The sequence below is a fragment of the Mytilus californianus genome, unplaced genomic scaffold (assembly GCF_021869535.1).
Source record: "Mytilus californianus isolate M0D057914Y unplaced genomic scaffold, xbMytCali1.0.p SCAF_9, whole genome shotgun sequence".
Lineage (NCBI taxonomy): Eukaryota > Metazoa > Mollusca > Bivalvia > Mytilida > Mytilidae > Mytilus > Mytilus californianus.
In genome coordinates, this window is record NW_026262745.1 from 13,058,766 (window position 1) to 13,084,896 (window position 26,131).

Genomic DNA, 26,131 nt, shown 5'->3' on the forward strand with positions numbered 1-26,131 from the left:
ATCATATTGCTAACTTTTACCGTAGTTTTCTTTCCTGTTCCATTTCCGGGTTAATGTTTCATACTTTCTTTCATCTTTTCGTACAGAGCAAAATAATTTAAACATTGTAACTAATCAGATCCTTCCTGACTTTTGGCTTTATTGTATAAACATGCATTTACAAATACTGAATAGCAGGTTATTTTCGCAGGGTACTTATAACATTAACTTAAGAGGTTATCAATGAATTTCCTTACATAAAAAAAAACCAGTAGTTTTGTGCAGGTCTAACAGGTCAGTATCTGAAATACTTGATTTTCTTTTGTAAAAACTATGCACAGTCCTTGAATGGTGTAAATTTTCCAATTACCCCATACACCAAACACAGTGCTATTCCCATTTCCCATTTGAATAATATACAATTCGCACCAATCAAAATTACCACAATGGAGCTTGTTTGAGGGATTTTTAAAGGACAAGGTATGATAAGCCTTCGTTTTGGCCCCCCTATTTTCCTTATTTTTCAAATATTGTTTTGGAAAGCTACTTATCACGTTAAAATATTCCCTTAGGTTTGAAGTTTATTTGAATGAACTTCAAAACCATTAATTTCAGAAAATGGGTGAGGTGATGGGGGTAAAAGGGCATCAAAAATGCCAAAAGAAGGAAAAATTACAATTTTTGGCCATTGTTTCTTAAAATCTAATAGCGTGGGTCTACGTGAACCGGAGAAAATTATGGCGATTTAGACAGTAAAAACAGTTCTAATGACATTGGAATAAAAATAAAATGCTCCGCAGGGCGCAGCTTGATACGACCGCAGAGGTCGAACCCTGAACAGTTGGGGCAAGTATGGACACAACATTCAAGCTTGATACAGCTCTGAATTTGGATTGTGATTAAATATTTGACACAGCATAGGTTTCTGACACAGAATGAATGTGGTCTAAGAACTTAAAAATTTTAAATTGGACATTCACCTATTATGGTCCAATATCCAAAATCTAAATACATGGTTAGATTCAGCATATCAAAGAACCCCAAGAATTCAATTTTTGATGAAATCAAACAAAGTTTAATTTTGGACCCTTTTGACCTCAATGTGGACAAAGTTGATAACGGGGCCAAAAATCAAAAATCTAAATACATGGTTAGATTCAGCATATCAAAGAACCCAATATATTCAATTTTTGTTGAAATCAAACAAAGTTTAATTTTGGACCCCGATTTGGACCAACTTGAAAACTGGGCCCATAATCAAAAATCTAAATACATGTTTAGATTCAGCATATCAAAGAACCCCTTAAAATTCAATTTTTGTTAAAATCAAACTAAGTTTCATTTTGGACCCTTTGGACCTTAACGTAGACCAATTTGAAAACGGAACCAAAAATTAAGAATCTAAATACACGGTTAGATTCGGCATATCAAAGAACCCCAATAATTCAATTTTTGATGAAATCAAACAAAGTTAAATTTTGACCCTTTGGACCTCAATGTGGACTCATTTAAAAACGGGGCCCAAAATCCAAAAACTTAATACACGGTTAGATTCAGCATATTGAAGAACCCCAAGAATTCAAGAATAAAACCCCATTGAAATTGATCAAGAAATAAGCAATTTATACGAAGTATCTTCTTTTGCACAATACTGTGCAATTGAATATTTCTTGCTATTGCGCAATACTGTACAATTGACAATTTCTTGCTATTGCGCAATATTGTGCTATTGGATATTTCTTGCTATTGCGCAATACTGTGCAATTGAAGATTTCTTGCTATTGCGCAATACTGTGCAATTGAAGATTTCTTGCTATTGTGCAATACTGTGCAATTGAAAATTTCTTGCTATTGCACAATACTTATTATATAATAATTTACACATCCTGTTTGGTGTGTATCTCCTACCATATCATTATTATTTGCTTTTAAATATTAATCAGAAATAACCAACTTAAAATGGAAAATTTTAAAAGAAATAAAAAAGGCAAAAAAGAAAAAAAAAAATTCCCCCCCCAAATTTTTTGAACCCCCTTATGATTCATCACCCCCAAACTCAATCCCAGCCTTCCCTTTGTGGTATGGTACCTTGCAGTACAATTTCAGAGAGATCCATACACTTGAACACAAGTTATTGTCTGGAAACTAGAAAAATGCTTATTTTTGGCCCCTTTTTGGCCCCCAATTCCTAAACGTTTCGGGCAATTACCCCCAAACTCAATTCCAGCTTTCCCTTTGTGATATGGAACCTTGTAGTACAATTTCAGAAATATCCAAACACTTACACACAAGTTATTGTCATGAAACTAGAAAAAAGCTTGTTTTTTGCCCCTTTTTTGGCCCCTAATTCCTAAAATTTTGAGGCAATTACCCCCAAAATCAATTACAGCCTTCCCTTTGTGATATGGAACCTTGTGGTACAATGTCAGAGAGATCCATATACTTACACACAAGTTATTGTCTGGAAGTTACAAAAATGATTATTTTTGGCCCCTTTTTGGCCCTTAATTCCTTAACTGTTGGTACCATAACCCCCAAAATCAATCCCAACCTTCCTTTCGTGGTATTGAACCTTATGGTAAAATTTCATGGAGATCCATTAAGTTAGAGTGCGAAAACCAATGTGTCTTCGGACGACGCCAGACGACGACGACGACGCCGACGCCAACGTCATACCAATATACGACCAAAAAATTTTTAATTTTTGCGGTCGTATAAAAATACCTGGGTCACGTTGGCGCAGACACTTAAAAACTAAAAATTTGTTGTATGAAACACCTGCAAAGTGAATAATAATTACAATATTTGAATAATAACAGAAAGTTTACCCCCCTCACCTCATCCAGTTGCTAAAATTAGTGGTTTTGAAGTTCATCCAATCAAACTTCAAACCTTAGGGAATATTTTCTCATGAAAAGTAGCTTTCCAAAAAAGAATTTCCAAAATGAGAAAATAGGGGGGCCAAAAAGGGGCCTTCTCGTACCTTGTCCTTTCAATATAATTTCTTTTAAAAACAAAATAAAATTTGAAAATGTTACAACACTCCTCATGCACCATACACCATTCCCCCATTGCACCATCACGCACCATACACGTTTTTTGGGAAGTTTACAACTTTCAAGTTAAGGGACGTAACTTTTGAATTGTATTTTCAACATTCCAGAAAAAAAATAGTTTGATCCAGGGAAAGTATAATATTTACTTGTTGAAGTTTCCACTGGTGAATTGATATGCTCCTGAAAAGTAAGTAGGGAATACAAATCATACAAAACGTACGGGTCACCAGCTGGAAGACTCTTCTACATTTACTGTACGTCAATTTGCCATGAAGAAATCAAATGCATTTATAATTTCATTTGAAACAATGTATATAATTTAGAAAATAAATTGATTGATTCATAGATTGGTGTTTAATGCCACTTTCAGCACTATTGGCTATTTTGTGGTGGTCTGTTTTTATTGATGGAGGAAGCCGGATTCCGCGTAGAGAACCACCGAACTTTCAACAGGAAAAATGACAATCCAAGTCAATTAAGATTTGAGTGTAATGCACATGTCAAGAACTCACAACCTCAGTGTTGACAGGATAGTGATTTAGTAGTTGGACTACTAAGACCACTCGGCCAATGAGGCCCCTCAGAAAATAAAGAAAGTATGTATCTGTCACATTAATTCATATACATGTTCAGGAAAAAGCTTGTCATTTGCTTAAGTTCACCTTAATGTCACAATTACTATCCTTAAGGAAGAAACATATATCTCCAATATTCTCCTTAATCTGCTTCCAATCTATTCATTAAGACAAGTCCATCATTTCCAGGGTTAATAATTTTGTTTTGAAGATTTAATCTAATTTATATATGATGATGTGAAAGATACTTAATTAGAACTTTTATCCTGCAATCAGCCAACTACTGTACAAATAACAGGTATACAAATGTTTTTTTTTGTATAGTATATAAATAAAGTCTGCTGTTATCCTGATCTAGTGTTGAGCAATGGGTTATGTTAAAATTGCTGTTTTCATCACAGTTCATGCAGTGGTCATCTTGGACTTCAATGTCAGCATTAAAGCCTTGTCAATTTCTTAAATAAACTGTTGACACAGAGATATGATGTCTCCCCTTTATATAATTTTGATAGTATAATGCAAAAGAGAGGAAAAAGATACCAAAGGCATATTCAAACTCACATGTCCAAAACAAACTGACAATGCCATGGCAAAAAATTTAAAACAACCAGAAGACAAACAACAGTTCACAAAACACAACATAGACAACTAAAGACTGAGCAACGCAAAAACACAACATAGAAAACTAAAGACTGAGCAACGCAAAAACCCATCAAAAACCAGAGGGTGATCTCATGTGCTCCGGAAGGGTAAGCAGATCCTGCTCCACATGTGGCACCCGTCATGTTGCTCATGTAAGTACAAAATCAGTGATAAGTCTAATTCTGTAGGTCACATTTGAGAAAAAGAGGACAGGATTGTAAAGACGACAATTGGAACATATCCGTCGTCATCTGTGAAACAGATGTTCCATAACAGTCAACCAACTTAAGATATCATTAATCTTGCACTAACTAACAAAAAAAAAAAAAAGTACATGTGTTCTCAATTTATGGATTCTTGTCAAAAAAAGTGGTTTCATATTAAAATAAGAAGATATATTGCCAATGACACAACTATCCACTAGAGTGGAAATGATGTGGATGTAAGCAAATGTATTAGTCACTGTACAGCCTTCAACAAAATGCATTGTCTGTATCAATCCACATAATTGTAGGCACATAGTTATATTAAAAAAGTATTTTTAATTACTAATAAAAATATCCCATAGTACACAATCTATAGACAGTTAACATGCTAATAAAGACATTGATATATTGGATCTACCACCTTCGTATATACTTCATGTGGACATCAAATAATATATCTTGTCCATAGGTAGGAAGATTACAAACAATTGCATACATTAATATTAAATCATCACACTCCTTAAAAAGACAATAATAAGTTATTTTTGTCAACAAAACATCTATAAAATAAGATTTATAAAAAATTCATCAAATATCCACCCTAACATATTAATTTATTCGCTATAGGTTGAAAAGGTTGTCTAAGAACACTATTCATCAATACTGGATCTAATAACAGACGTTTGATAGTACAAAAAGAATGGCTGATGCTGAGGAGCAAAAGTGATTATTGTATGATCTCAAAAGGTTAAAAGGTCAAGTGTCTCAAAATCTCTAATCAAGTGTTTGCAGAATCACAAGCATAAGGTCATACAAAAAAAACCATGGTGTTAATTTCACAAAGCAAGAGATTCAATTACTGATCTCTGTCTTTCAAGTTACTCTCATCAGAGTCCACTGGTTACTATATCTGTACAAATATGGAGGTTTACTGATTAAAAATGATTTTCAAATGCGTTAAACCAACTCCACATCTAAAAGGAGTCTAAAAGTATCCTAAGACATTTAATTATCAAAATATTGGCTTTAAATAATATTCGCAACAGTTTCACTATAACCACGGTTAAAAATTTTGTATTTGGTCGTAACAAGTCATTGTGGTCTGTCTGTAGACCATTCATTTGACCTTTCAGCACTTTTTTCTTGTAGTGACACTCAGAACAAGTAAATTATAAAATTCAAAGTGCTTCAAAACCTTGTCATGCAGCTGCCTCTGTAGGCTGATTTTTATGATAACCTTGAACACAGTTTCAAGGTCATACAAATCGAGCATTTTCATGAATTAAAAATAAGATAATAATGTTACATCAAACCAATGGTAACATTTCAAAATATCAAGACATTTCTATTCACTTATGCCATTTAATGAAAAGCCAATTACAAGTTAATATTAACTATATCTGATATATAAGAACCAAGCTGTCTCCTAGATGGATGTTTTAAAGTTCTGTAAATAGCCATGAAACACATATAAATGTAAAGAATTATAGTGAGAATGACATTCATCTTCACTTTTGATATTTAAAATTCATCAGAAACCAAAATTTAGAAAGGTCAATGAAGAATCGTGTGGGAATTATAAAATAAATCTTGTAATGCAGTAATCAAACTTGAAACAACACTGATAAAATGCTTTTCTAGAATAACATGCATAAAGAGGTTAACTCCTAACTATCCTACTGCCTGTCGATACATTTATTTTTGGCATTGCACAAGTCACTGTCTTCTTTGACTGTCCATGACGTTAAAATACTAAATCCCTTGGATGTGTTTTAGTTGATTTTAGTCTCTGGTGCATGATTTTTACAGAGGATGACCTTGAGGTCATTCCGATGTATTGCTATCGCCTAAATTTCCATTATGCAAATTAGTTTTGGGATTTCAACCGATCTATAAAAATTATAGATCCGCGGTCATTACAAGGGAAAAAAGTACTTCAGTACTTTGATTTATTATTAATTGTTTTTGGCTTTTAACTAGCTGTCAGTAACTTCGAGTAATCTCAAATTGTACTTTCTTGTTTATTTGACCTGTTGATACAAATTGTATTGCTTTTTAGTTATTTAATGCTATTCAGGGTTATATCTGGTCTATATACCCGCTTTGATAAGTGTTTGGTATTACTATAAATTTTCACTTCTTCGTACTATGAACATCAAAATTATTTATTTTGTATAAATATTTCCTTTCTCCATTTCAACTGTACACGTATACCTAACAACAAAATCATTTTCATTTACCTGTGTTTAAAGGAATTGCAAATGGCTGATATTTTTGTTCTAGCATATTGTTTTTCTTCATGTTCTAAATTGTTTAACATTTCACAGCGGTATAACATGTTACTTTAATTATTCTTCCCTCAGTTTTTTTATTTTGTATTTATATTGTATCATAGATCAAATTTATTTGTTCAGTGTATGTTCACTGGTGTTAATATGTCTTTTGATTGAGTTAAGCCATTTCAATTGATATTTTATAGTGTGTCTTTCTATGTTGTGATGTTACACTATTGTTTCAGATAAGGGTGAAGGTTTGGTACCATTAAAATGTTTAAACCAGCTGCAATTGTCTGCACCTGTCCTAAGTCAGGAATCTGATGTTCAGTAGTTGTCGTTTGTTGATTTGGTTCATAAGTATTTCTTGTTTCTCGTTTTTTATATAGATTAGACCGTTAGTTTTCCCATTTGAATGGTTTGACACTAGTAATTTTTGGGGCCCTTTATAGCTTGCTGTTCGGTGTGAGCCAAGACTCCATGTTGAAGACCGTACTTTGACCTATAATGGTTTACTCTTATAAATTTTGACTTGGATGGAGAGTTGTCTCATTGGCACTCATACCACATCTTCTTATATCTAAGTATAGTATTTCTACAACCCCATCACTGTGTAGTATTGCTTATAAATAAAGTAAAAGGAATGTTATCTCAAAAGTTAACCTTTAAAAAATCTCTAAATCAAACAAAAAAAAAATATAAACTATGACAAACTTTAGTATGAATCAGTTTAAAGCTCCCCAAAATACTGTTGAATTTGAGTAACCTGATGACAAACACTTAGACTGATCATGTTTGATAATAAACATTATGACTGACCAAGCTTGATAACAATATGCCTTTCCTGATATTTTTATATGTCCTAAATTTCAGCACTATTCCCAAATCAAGGGGGGGGAGGGGCACTTCAATACTTAATTAATAGGGGGTGCCGCTGTGGTTCTGTTACCACACCCTTTTCATATAATTAAGATTTTTAATATGTATACCTTTTCATATATATTGTGTAGGTAAAAATGTAACCTTTTCCCATACAAGTGATAATTTTTAATTATGAGTCCAGGAGCAGACGGAAATCACATTCCTGGCACAATCGAGAAAACATTCCCTTTGCTCAGAGATCCCTTATGTAATGTTTACATATGGCAAGACTTTTGCCTGTGATAAAATTATAGGGGTTTTTCATATAACAAATAATGGGAACTTTATTGACGTTATCATATATTTCTGATTGTTTTCCCCACCTATTCACATATTTTCAAGCTGAAAAATGTTACCTATTCCAGCAGCACGTCCTATCACCTTGTATATATTAAAAAGGTGGGGTAATGTATGTCCCAGCTGATCATCAATACCACAAAAGTGTTGAAGAATAAATCAACTGAAAATGAGATCAATGTCAACAATACTGCTGAAATGGATTCAACAGCTGAAACAACTGCCTTCAATGATTTTGTTGAAACAGACTTAATTATTTTATAAAACTTCCTATGACATCACTTTGAACCACAAAGCAAGATTACATGCCCCCATCATTTAAAGATCTACACTATGATCAACTCAGTTAAACCTTCATGAACCACACTCACTAAGCTTGACTACCATGACTGATAGAAAAGCCTGAAGAAATAGAAAAAGATGCTTCCAGCTTAAGAGGATTTAATTTTATTAGCTGAGCATTCAGCCATTCTCATATTAAAAGTTGAATGTTTAATATACAAATCTAATGGGATTAAGCATTCAACCTTTAGCATGAGAATTAAATGTACATTTTTCCTAGTTGATGTCCCCTTTCTTTATAAAAATAAGGAGATGTGGTATGATTGCCAATAAGACAACTATCCACCAGAATTTAAATGAAGTGGATATAAGCAATTATAGGCCATCGTACAGCCTTCAACAATGAGAAATAAAATGCTTCGCTGGGCGCAGCTTAATACGACCGCAGAGGTCGAACCCTGAACAGTTGGGGCAAGTATGGACACAACATTCAAGCTTGATACAGCTCTGAATTTGGATTGTGATTAAATATTTAACACAGCATAGGTTCTGACACAGAAAGAATGTGGTCTAAGAACAATTTTTTTAATTTACCTATTATGGTCCAATGTCCAAAATCAAAATACATGGTTAGATTCAGCAGATCAAAGAACCCCATATATTCATTTTTTGTTGAAATCAAACAAAGTTTAATTTTGGACCCCAACTTGAACAAACTAGAAAACTGGTCCCATAATCAAAAATCTAAACACATGTTTAGATTCAGCATATCAAAGTACCCCAAGAATTCAATTTTTGTTAAAATCAAACTAAGTTTAATTTTGGACCCTTTGGACCTTAATGTAGACCAATTTAAAAAACGGGACCCAAAATTAAAAATCTAAAAACACGGTTAGATTTGGCATATCAAAGAACCCCAATAATTCAATTTTTGATGAAATCAAACAAAGTTTAATTTTGGACCCTTTTGACCTCAATATGAACCAATTTGATAGCGGGCCCACAAAATAAAAAATCTAAATACATGGTAAGATTCAGCATATCAAAGAACCCCATATCTTCAATTTTTGTTGAAATCAAACAAAGTTTAATTTTGGACCCCAATTTGGACCAACTTGAAAACTGGGCCAAAAATCTAAAATCTAAATACATGTTTAGATTCAGCATATCAAAGAACCCCATATATTCATTTTTTGTTGAAATCAAACAAAGTTTAATTTTGGACCCCAACTTGGACCAACTTGAAAACTGGTCCCATAATAAAAAATCTAAACACATGTTTAGATTCAGCATATCAAAGAACCCCAAGAATTCAATTTTTGTTAAAATCAAACTAAGTTTAATTTTGGACCCTTTGGACCTTAATGTAGACCAATTTAAAAACGGGACCCAAAATTAAAAATCTAAATACACGGTTAGATTTGGCATATCAAAGAACCCCAATAATTCAATTTTTGATGAAATCAAACAAAGTTTAATTTTGGACCCTTTTGACCTCAATATGAACCAATTTGATAGCGGGTCCACAAATAAAAAACTTTAAATACATGGTTAGATTCAGCATATCAAAGAACCCCAAGAATTCAATTTTTGATGAAATCAAACAAAGTTTAATTTTGGACCCCGATTTGGACCAACTTGAAAACTGGGCCCATAATCAAAAATCTAAATACATGTTTAGATTCAGCATATCAAAGTACCCTAAAAATTCAATTTTTGTTAAAATCAAACTAAGTTTAATTTTGGACCCTTTTGACCTTAATGTAGACCAATTTGAAAACGGAACCAAAAATTAAGAATCTAAATACACGGTTAGATTCGGCATATCAAAGAACCCCAATAATTCAATTTTTGATGAAATCAAACAAAGTTAAATTTTGGACCCTTTGGACCTCAATGTGGACCAATTTAAAAACGGGGCCCAAAATCCAAAAACTTAATACACGGTTAGATTCAGCATATTGAAGAACCCCAAGAATTCAAGAATAAAACCCCATTGAAATTGATCAAGAAATAAGCAATTTATACGAAGTATCTTCTTTTGCACAATACTGTGCAATTGAATATTTCTTGCTATTGTGCAATACTGTACAATTGACAATTTCTTGCTATTGCGCAATATTGTGCTATTGGATATTTCTTGCTATTGCGCAATACTGTGCAATTGAAGATTTCTTGCTATTGCGCAATACTGTGCAATTGAAGATTTCTTGCAATTGTGCAATACTGTGCAATTGAAAATTTCTTGCTATTGCACAATACTTATTATATAATAATTTACACATCCTGTTTGGTGTGTATCTCCTACCATATCATTATTATTTGCTTTTAAATATTAATCAGAAATAACCAACTTAAAATGGAAAATTTTAAAAGAAAAAAAAAAGGAAAATAAGAAAAAAAAAGAAAAAAAAAAATTCCCCCCCCAAATTTTTTGAACCCCCTTATGATTCATCACCCCCAAACTCAATCCCAGCCTTCCCTTTGTGGTATGGTACCTTGCAGTACAATTTCAGAGAGATCCATACACTTGAACACAAGTTATTGTCTGGAAACTAGAAAAATGCTTATTTTAGGCCCCTTTTTGGCCCCCAATTCCTAAACGTTTCGGGCAATTACCCCCAAACTCAATTCCAGCTTTCCCTTTGTGATATGGAACCTTGTAGTACAATTTCAGAAATATCCAAACACTTACACACAAGTTATTGTCATGAAACTAGAAAAATGCTTGTTTTTGGCCCCTTTTTTGGCCCCTAATTCCTAAAATTTTGAGGCAATTACCCCCAAAATCAATCCCAGCATTCCCTTTGTGATATGGAACCTTGTGGTACAATGTCAGAGAGATCCATACACTTACACACAAGTTATTGTCTGGAGGTTACAAAAATGCTTATTTTTGGCCCCTTTTTGGCCCCTAATTCCTTAACTGTTGGTACCATAACCCCCAAAATCAATCCCCACCTTCCTTTCGTGGTATTGAACCTTATGGTAAAATTTCATGGAGATCCATTCACTTAAACTAAAGTTAGAGTGCGAAAACCAATGTGTCTTCGGACGACGCCAGACGACGACGACGACGACGACGACGACGCCAACGTCATACCAATATACGACCAAAAAATTTTCAATTTTTGCGGTCGTATAAAAACCCATACCTAAACTCACTATAATCGGCTATCAAAAAAAGGCCCTGACATAATAAATGTGAAACAACTGAGACAAGAAAACAAATGGACTAATTTATAACAAAACAATTTACGAAAACAAATATGATAGACATGAACCAATGACAACTACTGAACTTAACAGGCTAACTTTCTACAAGCATAAAAGAATAAGTTTTTGCTTGACCAATTAATATTCAACCCTTTATACCCCAAACAGTCATATAAGAAATTAAATGTACCATTTTAGCATGGAATGACTAATTTGGCTATAATTAATGAGTGTTTATCTTGTCAAATGTTATTATCTTTAAATTGATAAAGATTACTACCCTTAATGCACCCCATTGATAAAAATGACCACACAGACATAGTTACAGCCCACAGATTTTAACTCATTAGTTATCTATAAAAAACATACTTTTCTGCTTCAATAAACCAATTTTCCATTTCCTTACTTAACCAAATTGCAGTACAGATTACTATAATTTTGAAGTCTGCTCTTTTATATTGAAAGCACTTTTAGAAATAGTACAAAATATCTTCTGAAAATGTTTTATAAATTATGGTCATTATAAAGATTTACTAGGGTTTCATTGTATTTTCCATAATAAATACTAAGATTTTCTAGACATATTGAAGAATAATAATGACACACATTGTATCATTTATACTTTACAATACTCCTTCATGTATTCACAAGTAAAGAATACTTTAGTTCTTTTGTCTGTATGAGGTAGAGTTGGTGACCAAGAGAAGACAACAGAACCATTGTATTAAATTTTTCTAGAGGCTATAGATGTGTACACTGGACAGCTGACTCACAAACTTGACATAAGTATATTTTTTTATACCTAGTTTGTGGTTTTAACAAATTCTGCCACAAGCCTATAAGATTTTGTATTTTGTTGAACATTTTTAAAATATGTTGTTCACACATAATATTATACCCATGAAATATATATGAAAATACAAGTGGAACTGCTAGCTACTGCTCACTGATGATACCCCCACCGCAACTGGATAATTTTAATAGTGTAAAAATATGTAAGTGTTCGGTAAACGGGAAGTTGTTGAGTGATGAATCTGAAAACGCATCACATGGTATAGCTAACTTATATAAACCTTGAAACCAAATTTCAGAAATCCTTATGATGTAGTTCCTGAGAGAGATGGGACGAAAATTATTCATGGGACGGACGGACAGATGGATGGACAGACAGAGGTAAAACAGTATACCCCCACTTTTTAAAGCGGGGATATAATAAAGAATCATCTACTTGTATGTACTGAACGTGCTGTTGCTTCCAACATTTGAGAAAAATACACAGATAGATTTGTGTTATCAAAACAGCAAATTGGTGTTCCCATCTGTTGAAATGTTAAATGCAATATTCATGTTTTAGCAGATGGAAACAGCAATAGTAGATTTCTACATTGTTTTGATAACAGAAATCTTTCAGTGTATTGCTTTCATTGTAGGAAGTAACAGCACATTTAATACATAGATCTAAAAAGTTTCAAGGCTTTTGAGGAGTTGATTACAAACAACTGCTATCCTCACACTAATTCCCCAGCCCAAATTCTACAATATTATATTGCACCTCATGATACTTCAGGCAAAAATTAAAAAGGAAGTTTCTTTAAACTCAGGAATGGTAAAAATTAAATGGACAAATATGAGCAATATCAAAATAAACTTTGTTTTTGTCTAGTTGGCTACAAGTTTGAACTATTTGATTGAGGGATTCTATGCTTATCATCTGGTCTAAAGCCATGTGCATCAGTATATACCTTAACACTGTCAGAAGTGAGGAGTAAAAGAAAGATTGAAAAAATATACTTCCAACCTTGTTAGGAAAGTTTTATAAGTATATTGAAAACATTTCATCTCTGTGATCAATAAAAAAGCAGGTTAAAGCTTTGGCATTTGCCATGAAATATATAACATGTTATAGTGATGAAACACTTGTAAGAAAGTTTCATTTCAATCAGAAAACACTATTTAAGGTAGATTGTAAAAGAAACACAGTTTGTTAATACAAAGATGACAGATAGATACAATAAACATGACAAAAGAAGCATGTCTCATTATCAAGCAATGGTAGAAAATACAGAGAAAGAGAAATGTAAATTAGAAATGGACATTAGCTGTCTGTCACAGACACCAGATCAAACTAAACAGCAACAAAAATATACAAATGAAATTAATTAATCTAAGAAATGAAAATCTATGTTAAATCAATAACACACCATAAATTACAATTAATTCCAACTAAAATTTTCTACTTGAATACTCCTTGAGTTGATATCTTACATTCTTAATTATTATTCGAAAAAATAGGCCTTGATGGTATTCATACAAATTTCTTATCGTGACCAGTCAATTAAGGGGACATCTTTAATCAGTGGCGCACAAACGAAATTTAAATCAAGAATCGCTTGATAATGAGCCTCCCGTCTCTTTGCGACAGGTCAATATTTCGCCGACTGTCAATTCTGATAAATCACATTCATTAGTCAGCAACGATAACACAATAGTTAGATATAGGTCCCCCTAATTACCTTATATGAGCTTTAGAAAATGGAAAATGGAGATTTATATTGAATTTGATGGTAGGAAGTTGTCAGATAGTATACCACTAAAAGATCTGATATTGGTAGATTGTTGTTTCATTAGTACCATAAAATTTCAGGGAAGATGGAGGTTATATCAATTGTATCTTTAAGTACTGTAAATTTAGAAATTATAGCAAGGTTTTTATTAATGGCAATAAAGCGACTCTGTGAGTATCCCAATAATAAGAACTTGCATTATGATATCCGATACATATATCTGTATGTAGCTTTTCCTAAAATCGCAATAATTAAACTCTCATTTTTGTTTATTCTTCAAAAATCACAATAATGAATGCACGCAACAATTTCTGAATTTACAGTATGGTAAAGCTTAGTGTTCCCTGTAAAGGAGGTAGATCTGTATAATGCACATAACTTACACTATATTTATGAATAAAAAATATCAAATGAGACAACAATTCTTCAACACAAAAAAAAAGACCTTTATAGTTTGACAAAGATTATTTTACAACAGAAAAGTCTCTATATCATATGTCAAACTAGTTAATAGAAACTACACAAGATCTGTCATTAAAATTGAAATCTTTAAAGGACTAAAATAAACACAAAAATTTTACAAAGGACAAACACTGACATTAGGTTCCTGAATAAGGACAAGTATTTCGCTATTTTTTGTGCTATTTTCACATTTCCTGAGCGGTGTGAGAAAAATATTTCTCCTCACTAGTGAAATATCTGTTCTCAGCAAATGATTGGTCGAAATTTAATTATGTCGTTAAATTTTCTTGATTTCTTCTGAAACTCCTATTGTGATGTCATGAAAAAAGGCGACCATGCCTGATGACGTCACATATAAAGAACACAACTTTCTGCAAATCTTTGGAAAGGAAGGACAAAAATCATTAGAGAAACAGATTCCCCCACTATAACTCGTGTATTACAATATTTCTCCACTCTCAACAGTTAAATTTTAATTATTTAAAAAGCTCAGCAAGCCTTGCGCTTTAAATATTAAAAATTAGCTGTCTCGAGTGGAGAAATATCGAAACATACTTGCTGCAGCGATGGAATCTATATATCCTCTTTTTCTATCTTGATCAACTAAATAACAAAAAGAACATAGAAGTAGATACAATAAATTTTATGTGCTAAAAGAGATCTGACACGGTATTTTATTTCAATTATTATGATTTTCCTCTGGCCTCAAGTGTACAACATCTTTTTATTTTCTTAAGATATTTTCATTCATGGTCGTATTATATGAACAATCATCTGTTTAAATAATTATTATCACTATGTATATAAACATTGATTACTCCCTGGTAGTTGATTGACTCATTGTTTCTGTTTTAATTTATATCATTGATAATTTATAATTATTCTATCTTAAACCAACAGTACAACACAAGTTCATCATAGTTGTATTAAACTTGCAGTACAACTAAAATTCAACAAAGTAGTCTTAAACCTGCAGTACAATTTGTTAACAATGGTTTATCATATATTTAGTAGTAAATACAGTAGTTTTGAATATTTGATAAATAGCCTGCTGTTATATCCGTATCGCTCAACTTTGATGTGCACCCTTTATCACACCCCTACCCTTTATCACACCCCTACTAAAATTTCTCATTTATGTCAGTAGTGATTCCGACTAAATTTACATGAAGTCCATGTTTTAATTTATGCAGGCTTCTCAAGAAATATTTTTCCTCAATGGGTCCTAAATGAAATGGTCATTTGGGCGTGACGTCATTTACCAAATGACGTCATTGTTTGGCATGTGACGTCACAGACGTCAAGCTTTCATATTTTCTGGCACACGAAATGCAACTACAAAAAAGAACTCAATGAAACACCATACAAAACACAAAAAAAATACAATAAACAAAATATTTCTATGAACAACAGGACGCGAATTGCTTGGGATGAATGATGAAGCAGTTCTTTTAAAGCTTTTAAAACAAGACAAAAGTAAATCTAATGGTAACCCAGGTGCTAGGGATCAGAAAGCAGTTCATATATACTCTCCTGTTTAAACAAATCTAAATTGAAAACAACGTTCAAACCTATGATTGCGTTGGATAAAAACCACAATTTTTATACATGTGCATGTAAAACAAATTTCTAGGTAGAGGGGTCTAAATACAGCACAAACAACATTTTCCAAAAGACTAAAATAGTGAAAAAGTATATTTTAACAAAACGCATTTGACTAACAGGTCGAACAACGGATGTTCTCTCCTGTTTAAATATATGATAAAGCATATAAAACATGGCAAAATCCGTATCACATGCCGTATCACCCTCAACCAGTATCATCCCTCGGGCCTAAAGGCCCTCGGGCTAATATTGGTATCTCGGGATGATACGGCATATGATACGGATTTTGCCATGTATTATTCTCTATTTATCATGCAAGGAAGAAAATATGATGGCTAATATTCTGTAATTACTAAATTAATCCTAAATTTACTAGCTTTACCAATTAACTCATACCAATAAGCAAGACTCTTTATATTTGTTTACATTGCCAGCATTTGTCAATAGAAAAAGGGGTAATATGACAAAGGAGAGAAACATAGAAAGTATTGTTATGATATCCACTAAGAAAGGCATGACTATATGGAATGAGGTTAAGACAACTATACTTCCTTTCAAGCCATTAAATCATTTAAATCATAAAAATACTACATTCTTCCCTTTTGTTCTATACATAAATATATCAGCAGTTTGCATTTAAAGAGAAATTCATCAGTGATGATCTCATATATTTTCAGTTTTTCCTATTTTGATTCACATACTGAAGGCAACAAAACTGTTTTTTTTTTTTTTTATATATATATCAGGTGTTTTTCTGTTAACATTTTTATTAGTCTCTACCATATCAATAATGACTGCACATGTTTTTCTCTGTTTTTCTCCTTTTGACACCACACATTTATTGTTGATGTGCTCCTACATAGAAGTAGATATATATGTATAAGAGGAAGCAAGCATCACAGGAAATTTGGCACTAAATTGAATATAGAGTCATTTTTATGTGGACAGATGGCAAGTCATCTTGCCAACAGGAAACTTGGCACTAGTTTGAATATATAGTCGTTATTATGTGGACAGATGGCAAGTCATCTTGCCAAAAACTTAGAAAATAGAAACTAACTTCGGAATGTTATCTCGTGATCATCTATTCTTACTATAACTCTGAACCTTGAAATGTTTGAGCCAACTGATTGTTTTTCAATCATGTACATAAAATCCTTTTAACTGTAGGCATTCAGGGCAACCATAAAGACAACCCTAACAGTATAAGTTATACTTTGATACCTTTTAAATCACTAAAACGTTTATGTCATTCATTTGTGTAAGTATATATAAACTAAACTTTTCAGTAACAGAGATTATTTTATCTTTTTTTTCACAATTATCTTCCCATGATTTTTGATGTCTACAAATTTAGTTTCTACTGTGGACATTCTATAACTTCCTTATTTTTTAATACATCTTCACAATTTATTTTTGTATGTTTTATGCCTAAATTAACAAAGAGAGATATTGTAAGTACACTGTATAAAATATTGGGTCATGAATTTAAATGAAATGTAGTAATTTGCTCCAGTACAAAAATGTCAAAATGAGTATGTTTTTCATTGTTAAACTGATTCAAAGACCACGTTGACATAAAAAATGTCCATATTTGTGGAAGACCTGATGAATTTTTCTAAAACAATTATATATATTTTTCTTGAAATCAGTATATGCTACACTATAAATATGCGCTATATATTTGAACTTTATTATTTGTGGTCTTGTGCCATGATTGGTAAAATAGCATGGATGAAACTTAGCGTTACAAATACATTACTGATTTAAAAGTTATCTCCCTTTTGCCCCGCCCCTTTTCCCCTTAGCATAAGGAACTTCAATAAGTTATTAAGTTTTCAATACTTAGCCTAACACATATTTCAACAAATGTAATTTTGATTTTAAAATGAACCCTTACCCTTAATTAAAAGCTCTGAATTACCATTATATAATGTTCTCAGGACAGTATCATAAAGTGATACTATCCTAAATGAGACCCATCACAGAAACAATTCATCAATTTAGTCATCATAACCTTTTGCAATTTGCCACCCCCTTCCATCCCTCCCCCTCCCCCTCCAAATATCAATAAAGCATTAATATTTAATCTTGAGTCTGTCAAACCATTAATCAGAGTTTTGTTAAGTTTTTAACATAATTTTTCTGAGTAATAACAATCTGTACGGCAACCATCACTTTTTAAAATACCATATTACCTATCTTAATGAAGGGCTATAACCATGCATGTAATCAATTGATTTTGAACATACCTTTATCAGCATTTTGTGCTTAAGGAAGAAATTCACGGGAGATGATCAGATATTCAAGGAATATTCTTTTATAATTGAATTGCTATCTGCAGCAAAGATAATCTGTGTGGCTGCACTGAACCATATCAAAACTATGACATTTTTGTTGATATGAGCAGAGGGATATATAAGGGTCCAAGAATTACTCCAAAGAAACCCTGAGATGCCAGACAATTCATAACTAGTAAGCAGCTGTGCCAAGAGTGCATGATAAGCCCTTATTATGCATATTGAAATTGTGGCAAAAATAAAATGGGATATTTAGAAGGCATTTTATCAGAAGCAAATAAAATAGCTCTTTATAAAAACATGCATAAAGATTCCAATAAGTGTATAACCTTTGTGTCAAATATGTTAAAAGTCTTATTATTAACTTTGAAATGACAAACGGAAAATTTTCAAAATCAAAAGCAAGTCTACATTCACCAATCTCAGCGAAGTGTAAGTTTGTAGTAATTAAATTTGATGTGACAAACTAGAGATAGTGAATGACTTATTAAATGCCTTTGATTCATATGACCGTTAAAGTCCCATAACTCTAAGAGTGAGACATCAGATTTTGTTTTCAAATCAAACGTTGTGTTATGTAATCCAATTCCAGCAATTATGTAAAGTTTCCAGTACCGGGTAAATCAATCCAAATAAACTCAAGTTATGGTATAACACATTCTGTATGTGCCTGTCCCAAGTAGCCTGTAATTCAGTGGTTGTTGTTTGTTGCTGTATATCATATTTGCTTTTGTTTATTGTTTTGTATAGTTGCTAACTTCTACGTCATTTTGGCAATCATACCACATCTCCTTATTTTTATATGTGTAAAATTTACCTAAATCTGACAATTAACGTTCCTAAACTCTGGAACGACAAACCATAAAATAAAAAAAAAATCTTAAAGGGAGCTTTTTATCAACCCTAACTATAAATCCAGGCATATTGGAGTGAGCTTGCAATCTGTGAAAAAATAGCCTTAATTCAAAAAGCAAATTTGAGTTATCATACAAAGTGTTGACAGACGTACGGACAGACATTGGAATTCCATAATACGTCCTTCTTTGACGAACATATAATAAAAATCATGTCACGCATGTGCTTATTGATAGTTGTTTGTTCTAATTAACATGTACAATATTTCAAGGCAATATATAATCTAGTCAGATACCTTTCATTAGATGATCCGCCTCATTTAACAATATCAAAGGACCAGACAACAAAAATAAACAATATATAACAATCGCTTATCAATAATTATAATATTCTATGACATTTAGCTAGTAGTGAAACTGATTGTGATCACAATTTACCGCCAATTTGTCGCTACAGATATGATGTTTACCTTAGATCAGAAAATCAACAATATTCTGTAAGCATAACATTAATGGACTACAATTAATATTGATCAAAGATAAACAAATCAACAAAAATAAACATCAAAAAATATTGCAATCTGCCTAATCAATAGGTAATTTAGAACAGCGTTAATTTCTTTGTTACAAATGATGTTGTCAACCTTCTGTAATTAGAAATTGGCAACATGCAACATTTGTGTACTTAAAAGTACAAATAGTCGGTCACGTATTATTCAATGAAATTTCCAATTCAAAATAATTCAATAATTTTAATCCATATTTTCAACAGAAAATGAAATTCAAATATTAAAAGTCAAGTCTTATAACTTGTTTCATAAATAATGTATGATTTAAACACGATGGTGAATTTCATATTTAATATGCATGTGAAAGTATTTCTAATGGATGTCCCAACTGGTCACATTAATATATAAAGATGGGAATTTAATCTTATATCAAATCTACAATATCTACATAATATTTGTTTTGGGAATTCCTATTAAACTAGAATTTTGAAATAAGAGGGATTTTATAATTAAAATTTTTATTTTATCAAAATTGATCAAATGGAACAAAAGTCATACATTATCTGTAACTTCTAATATCTTAACAAAATTCCAAAATCAGGTCAAGTATCTGTAACATTTACTAACAAGAATATGAGTCCATAAGACACCATGCCACAATCACACTGAGTCCATAAGACACCATGCCACAATCACACTGAGTCCATAAGACACCATGCCACAATCACACTATCACATTTCAACGTTCAGAGAACATCGAAATCTTGGTCAGAATTCTAAATTGGCATAAAGGTTTTGAAGTTTACATCAACATGAACATGTGTATTAAGTTTCAGTTGTTGTGACCATAACTTCACGGTAAACAACCTTTACCAAAAACTTAAACCTGCCTTTAACCAGAACTTTGACCTCATTAGAGAACCTTGAAATCTGTGTCAAAACTTTGGTTTTGAATAGATCATAACATAATGAAAATGTGTACTAAGTTTCAAGTGATCTCAATCTCATGGAAAACTACCATAACCAAAAACTTTAACCTGACATTGGACAGATGAAATAATGCATGAACAAACAGACAGAAGCAGTCATTGAGTATATTTGTTACCGAATCTGCCTTGTATAGTTCGCACTGGTACATAGTCAGCACCCCCCTTCTCGCCACGAAAATTCAGGTAAAAATACTTTTTGAAACAGGTAAAAAATGTCCTTAAAACTCTGGTAATATTAAATCGTATGTGATCCTTTTTCAGTATTTTTATGGAAAAACCCATATTCCATCATCAAGAAGAAGTTGAAAATGCTTGTAAATGATTCTGGAACATTTCTAGAGTGTTAAAATAAGTCAAAATCACAAAAAAAAACCAAGAAAAACTGGAAGTAAGAATAGCATGTGTTAAATGAAAACAAATATGGTGAGAGTGTGTGGAAAATCCATATTTTATAGATATTACTAGAATACAACTTTGAAATTAAAAACAGTTCCATCCTTTAATAAAAATACTGTTAAACATATCCATCATTTTAATGTTTGAAGGATCTTAAGCTAAAATAAAACACATGCGTCAGTATGAATCACCAAAATGGAACAAATAACCGATTTCATTTTGTAGATTATACATCGTTATGCATAAGCTGGTTCCCAGCTGACTTATACACTTTTTTCATTCCATTAAATGCAAGCAGGTTTCCAGATTATGTTATGCAATGCTGTGAAAAGAAACCAGAAATTTGTAATGAATCATTTGATTTTAGAATTAATTACTTCAAAATTAATTTTGAATTAAAATTGCACATTAATATGGATTAACACTGCTCTTTCCTGAATCTTTATATCTTTATCTTTAACTGGAAGCTTAGTACCAAAATTTCTGATAAAAGAGATGATTTGTCATTTCCTATTGTTAATTATCCATTTTTAGATGGTGATGTTCCCTTGTCGCCATCTTATGGTGTTTATATATCTCAACTTGTTCGAATCGCTCGTGTATGTAACAACGTATTTGATTTCAACGAAAGAAATCTCTGTATTACTGAAAAATTATTACACCAGGGTTTTCGATATCACAAACTAGTCAAAACATTTACTAAATTTTATCATCGGTACAAGGACATCATTCTTAGATATAAATCAACATGCAGACATCTTATACATTCAGGTATTTCACATCCAATATTTTATGGTAATATTCTTTACAAAGCACAAAAATGTCGGCATTCACCTCAAAAGCTAACCAAACCTTTAAACAGACTTATTCGGAAAGGATATAGTTACGATACTGTTGTCAGGTCATTAAGGATTGCATATTTTGGTATTAATATTGATTCACTCATAGGGTCTTTGCATCGGAAATAAACACATTTATTCTAAAACCAGTTGTTGGCATGATACGGGTTATGTTCTTCTCATATATTTTATGATGGTATGATACTAAACCCCTAACGGGAGGGATTGTACTTGATTTTCATATGATGAAGACATAATCTTTCAATCAGTTTAGTTGAGGTCTGGAGCTGGCATGTCAGTAACTGCTAGTAGTCCTTTGTTCATTTATGTATCATTGTCATTTTGCTTAGTTTCTTTTGTTACCTATTCTGACATCGGACTCTGACTTCTTTTGAACTGAATTTTTACTGTGTGTATTGCTATGTGTTTCTTTATTCTACATTGGCTAGAGGTATAGGGGGAGGGCTGAGATCTCAAAAAACATGTTTAACCCCCCCACATTTTTGCGCCTGTCCCAAGTCAGGAGCCTCTGGCCTTTGTTAGTCTTGTATGTTTTTTAATTTTAGTTCATTTATATGTTTTGGATTTTAGTGAGCCGTCCATTTTCACTGAACTAGAGCACAATTTTGTTAAGGGGCCAGCTGAGGACCACCTCTGGTTTGGGATTTTCTCGCTGCGTTGAAGACCCATTGGTGGCTGTTTTCTGCTCTTTGGTTGGGTTGTTGTCTCTTTGACATATTCCCCATTTCCATTCTCAATTTTATTAGGTAAAATATTAGTTTTGACAATGATAAGGGCGCCCTCTACAATTTCCATTACAAATATGGGGGAACATAAACAAACCTCGCGATATTGAGTTTTTCTCTTATTTCTTGCTAATCGTACTCTATAATCCGCACCCCTGCCTGGCAGCTTCATTTTTGGAGAATAAAACCGCGGACTATACAAGCCTGAATTCAGTAGTCAAAGGGGCATAATTCTATATAAAATCAATCAATCTGAACTCAATTTAACTGGACTTCATATAAAGTAGAAAGCTCACACATCACCAAGGCTCCGCATTGAAGTGTATAAATCATCCATTAATCTTTTTAGTCTATAGTTCTTTTTTATATGGTTTGATCAAATGTAAGTGTTTTTACATCAAATATGCAAATTTTGAACTGAATATTTCAAGAGTGTACAAAATCAAATTTGTGTCAATAATGTCTATGACTACAAAACATGATAAAGATACTCAAAACACAACATATTATTTTCTTTAAACCAAAACTGATTGATGCATTTTTGCCAGGTTGAATATTGGAATAATCAAGTAATGTTTTGTCATTAATATTGAGTCTTCCAATGATAAAATTAACATACATCTGAAATTATAACTAAAGAAAGATATGTCCCTAATGGTCATATCAATATCCAAAGATGAAAGTTATTTCTATTAAATCTAAAATGACTAAAAAAATATTGTAATAACTTGCACATCATTGACCTCATGTTTTAAGACATTCAAGTAAAATATATTGACACAAAATATCAGATTATCTATCTTTTATAACTTATTCTGAAATGTGTTGCTCACTTTATTGATATTCTCTATCAACTTTGAGTATGGTTGATAATAATTGGATTGCTAAATCCAATTAAAAAAAAAATAATAATAAATTATCTCCCTTGGCTTTACCATTGATCCAAGTTTATTGGTTTCATTGATAAAATATTGTTATTTCCCTATGAGACAGGTATTTACAAATATTTACCAATTGATAAAGAAGGTAATGATGCAATGTTTACTAATTGATGCAATTCAAGATGAAAGCTACCATAGGAAAAAAGTTGCAGCTTATCTATTCAAATTTGTACTTGATGTATAAAAGTTGTTTGCTTATTAATATGTGATGAACCATGAATGTCTATTAACTTGCTGTTTTTAATATATTAACAAACTGGTCAAACTCATTTTTCCGTCTTCCTTTAATTATTTGTCACATGACTTGATCGACTATCAATAATTATTGTTTTTTCAGTAGGAAGTAAACAAAGGTCATGGTGAGTTCATGGTACATCTACCAGACAAGGAAACTTTGACTTTACTATTCTTAACACACAATAAACTACATGTGTTTTAAAAATATAATAGCAGCAGTATGATTTCCAGTCACTTGAAATAATGAAACATGATTTATAAAACTGTTCATCATATTTAAACTATACTTAAAGGTATAAAAAAATGTCCATATCAAGCAGCATGGAGGCAAACATTTAAAGTCTTCTTTTATTCAAAAGTACATAGAATGATAAAAATGCTATATGATTGTCTCCACTTGCAAACATAAAAGAATGCGATTAAAGGAAGATAACTCCAACCCATTAAGAGAAAAAACTGACTTACTTGTCTTCTCCAAGGACCACACCAAAACCAACATGCTCTACTCTTTTTAAATTAGGATTATACCATCCAGTTTTCTGTGCCGCTGAGTATAATATATCAAAATGTGGCCCCTGTAAAATATTGCTTTTTTATGTATATGCACAGCATACTGGCTGTATGTGCTAACAAACTTTTTTTTAGCCATCCATACGTTTTCTTTATATTTTCAAACCTAAATAGTGCTTGGATAAAAGATGAATATCAATCTATAAATATGTTATGTCAGAAATTGAGATTTGTTTTTCAAACAAAGAAAAAGCTGGAACTGTTTTATAACATGTTGAAAAATCAACTAGGAGAAGAGTGTTGCTGTGGAATTTTAATTGTTCAATCAACAGGAATAGAAAATTAGTATTAGATTTTCAATTAGGCAATATCTCTAAAATTGTTGTTCACTCCTGATTTTAAAATTGAGAACTTAATCTGTTAATATGACAAAAAGTTATACCCTACTGGCAAAAAACAATACTCAAACAGCAAACCATTGATTGGAAATTAGGGACATACTTGACTATAAAATGCATTTTTAAAATTCATTTCAAGAATTAATTTTACTGCATGGAATACTAAATCATAATGTGGGTGTCCGATTATTCAATTGTTAATTGTAAATTTACATCAACTATCTGTTGCTTTACACTCAAACTTGGACTGACCTGTCCTGCATCCACTACATAAATCAGCCAATCACCATTCTCATCAAACAGACGATTCTTTATAGCTGCCATGTCAGATGTGTCATATGTATAGCCACCATCAGATTTGACTAATGTCAATGGCACAGAACAACCAGGTGCAAACATGATTTTTCTGCCATCTTCAACAAGTGTCAGATCTAAGACAAACAAAACATATTATTCTTTCATGTTATATATATTATAATGGGAAAGGTATGTTATTTGGTTATTTAGCACAAAAAAAAATATATATATATATATATATATATATATAAATTTCTATTGCCATTTTATTAAAAAAGGAAGAGGTATGATAAGTTATTATCTGGCCAATGAAATTGCAAAATAAATTGCTTCGCAGGGCGCAGCTGGATTCGATTGCAGAGGTCCAACCCTGAACAGTTGGGGCAAAAATGGACACAATATTCTTGCTTGATACAGGTCTGAATTTGGATTGTAATTAAATATTTGACACATAATAGCTTTCTGACACAGAATAACTGTAGTTGAAGAACTTAGAATTGGTTATATGATAATTTGTTGCTTTTGAGCAATACACAATGCTGTTGCAAATTGACCCCCTCCCAAAAAAAAAAAAAAATCCCCCCATTTTTTTGGTTTTTGTGCAATACACTATGCTGTTGCGAATTGACCCCCCCCCCTACCCAAAAAAAAAAATAATAATAATTTTTTACCCCCCCCCCCCCCCCCCCCCCCCTTTCTTTTTGCCAAAAAAAAATAATATTTGAAGAAATTTTCTTTTTAATTTCTGAAATCTGAATCTGAAATGAGAAAAAAAATTTGCATTCGGATAATTCAATCCTTTCAAAATTATGTTTAAAATCTTTAATTTAATATTGATAAGATGACATAGTCTAGATATTCTAGTTCAGAAATTTCAATGAAAATTAAATGAATGATTAACCAATTTGAAGATACAGCCTGGAACATTTTCACGTTTGCATTTATATATATGAAGCTTTAAAACACATGCTTATCTCTGGCAATAAGTTAAAGGTTGTATAAGTTTCTGCATCCATGTACTTAATGAATTCTAGTTT

At 32.0% G+C, this 26,131-nt stretch overlaps 1 protein-coding gene and 1 long non-coding RNA gene across 2 annotated transcripts in view; both read right to left on the reverse strand.

The window, feature by feature from the left end:
• The window catches only part of LOC127715554 (arginine--tRNA ligase, cytoplasmic-like), a 186,362-nt gene that overhangs the window by 144,387 nt on the left and 15,844 nt on the right, over positions 1-26,131 (reverse strand). Inside the window, exons 9-10 of the mRNA XM_052221643.1 lie at positions 25,050-25,228; positions 24,355-24,464 (exon numbers count right to left, since the gene is read on the reverse strand). Of these exons, the coding sequence (XP_052077603.1) occupies positions 24,355-24,464; positions 25,050-25,228 (289 nt within the window). The remainder of the gene's footprint in view (positions 1-24,354; positions 24,465-25,049; positions 25,229-26,131) is intronic.
• LOC127715595 (uncharacterized) lies at positions 1,987-11,381 on the reverse strand. The gene is made up of 2 exons (XR_007988482.1): positions 11,193-11,381; positions 1,987-2,530 (listed from the first exon to the last, which is right to left on the reverse strand). It is a non-coding gene; the product is annotated as an uncharacterized LOC127715595 (long non-coding RNA).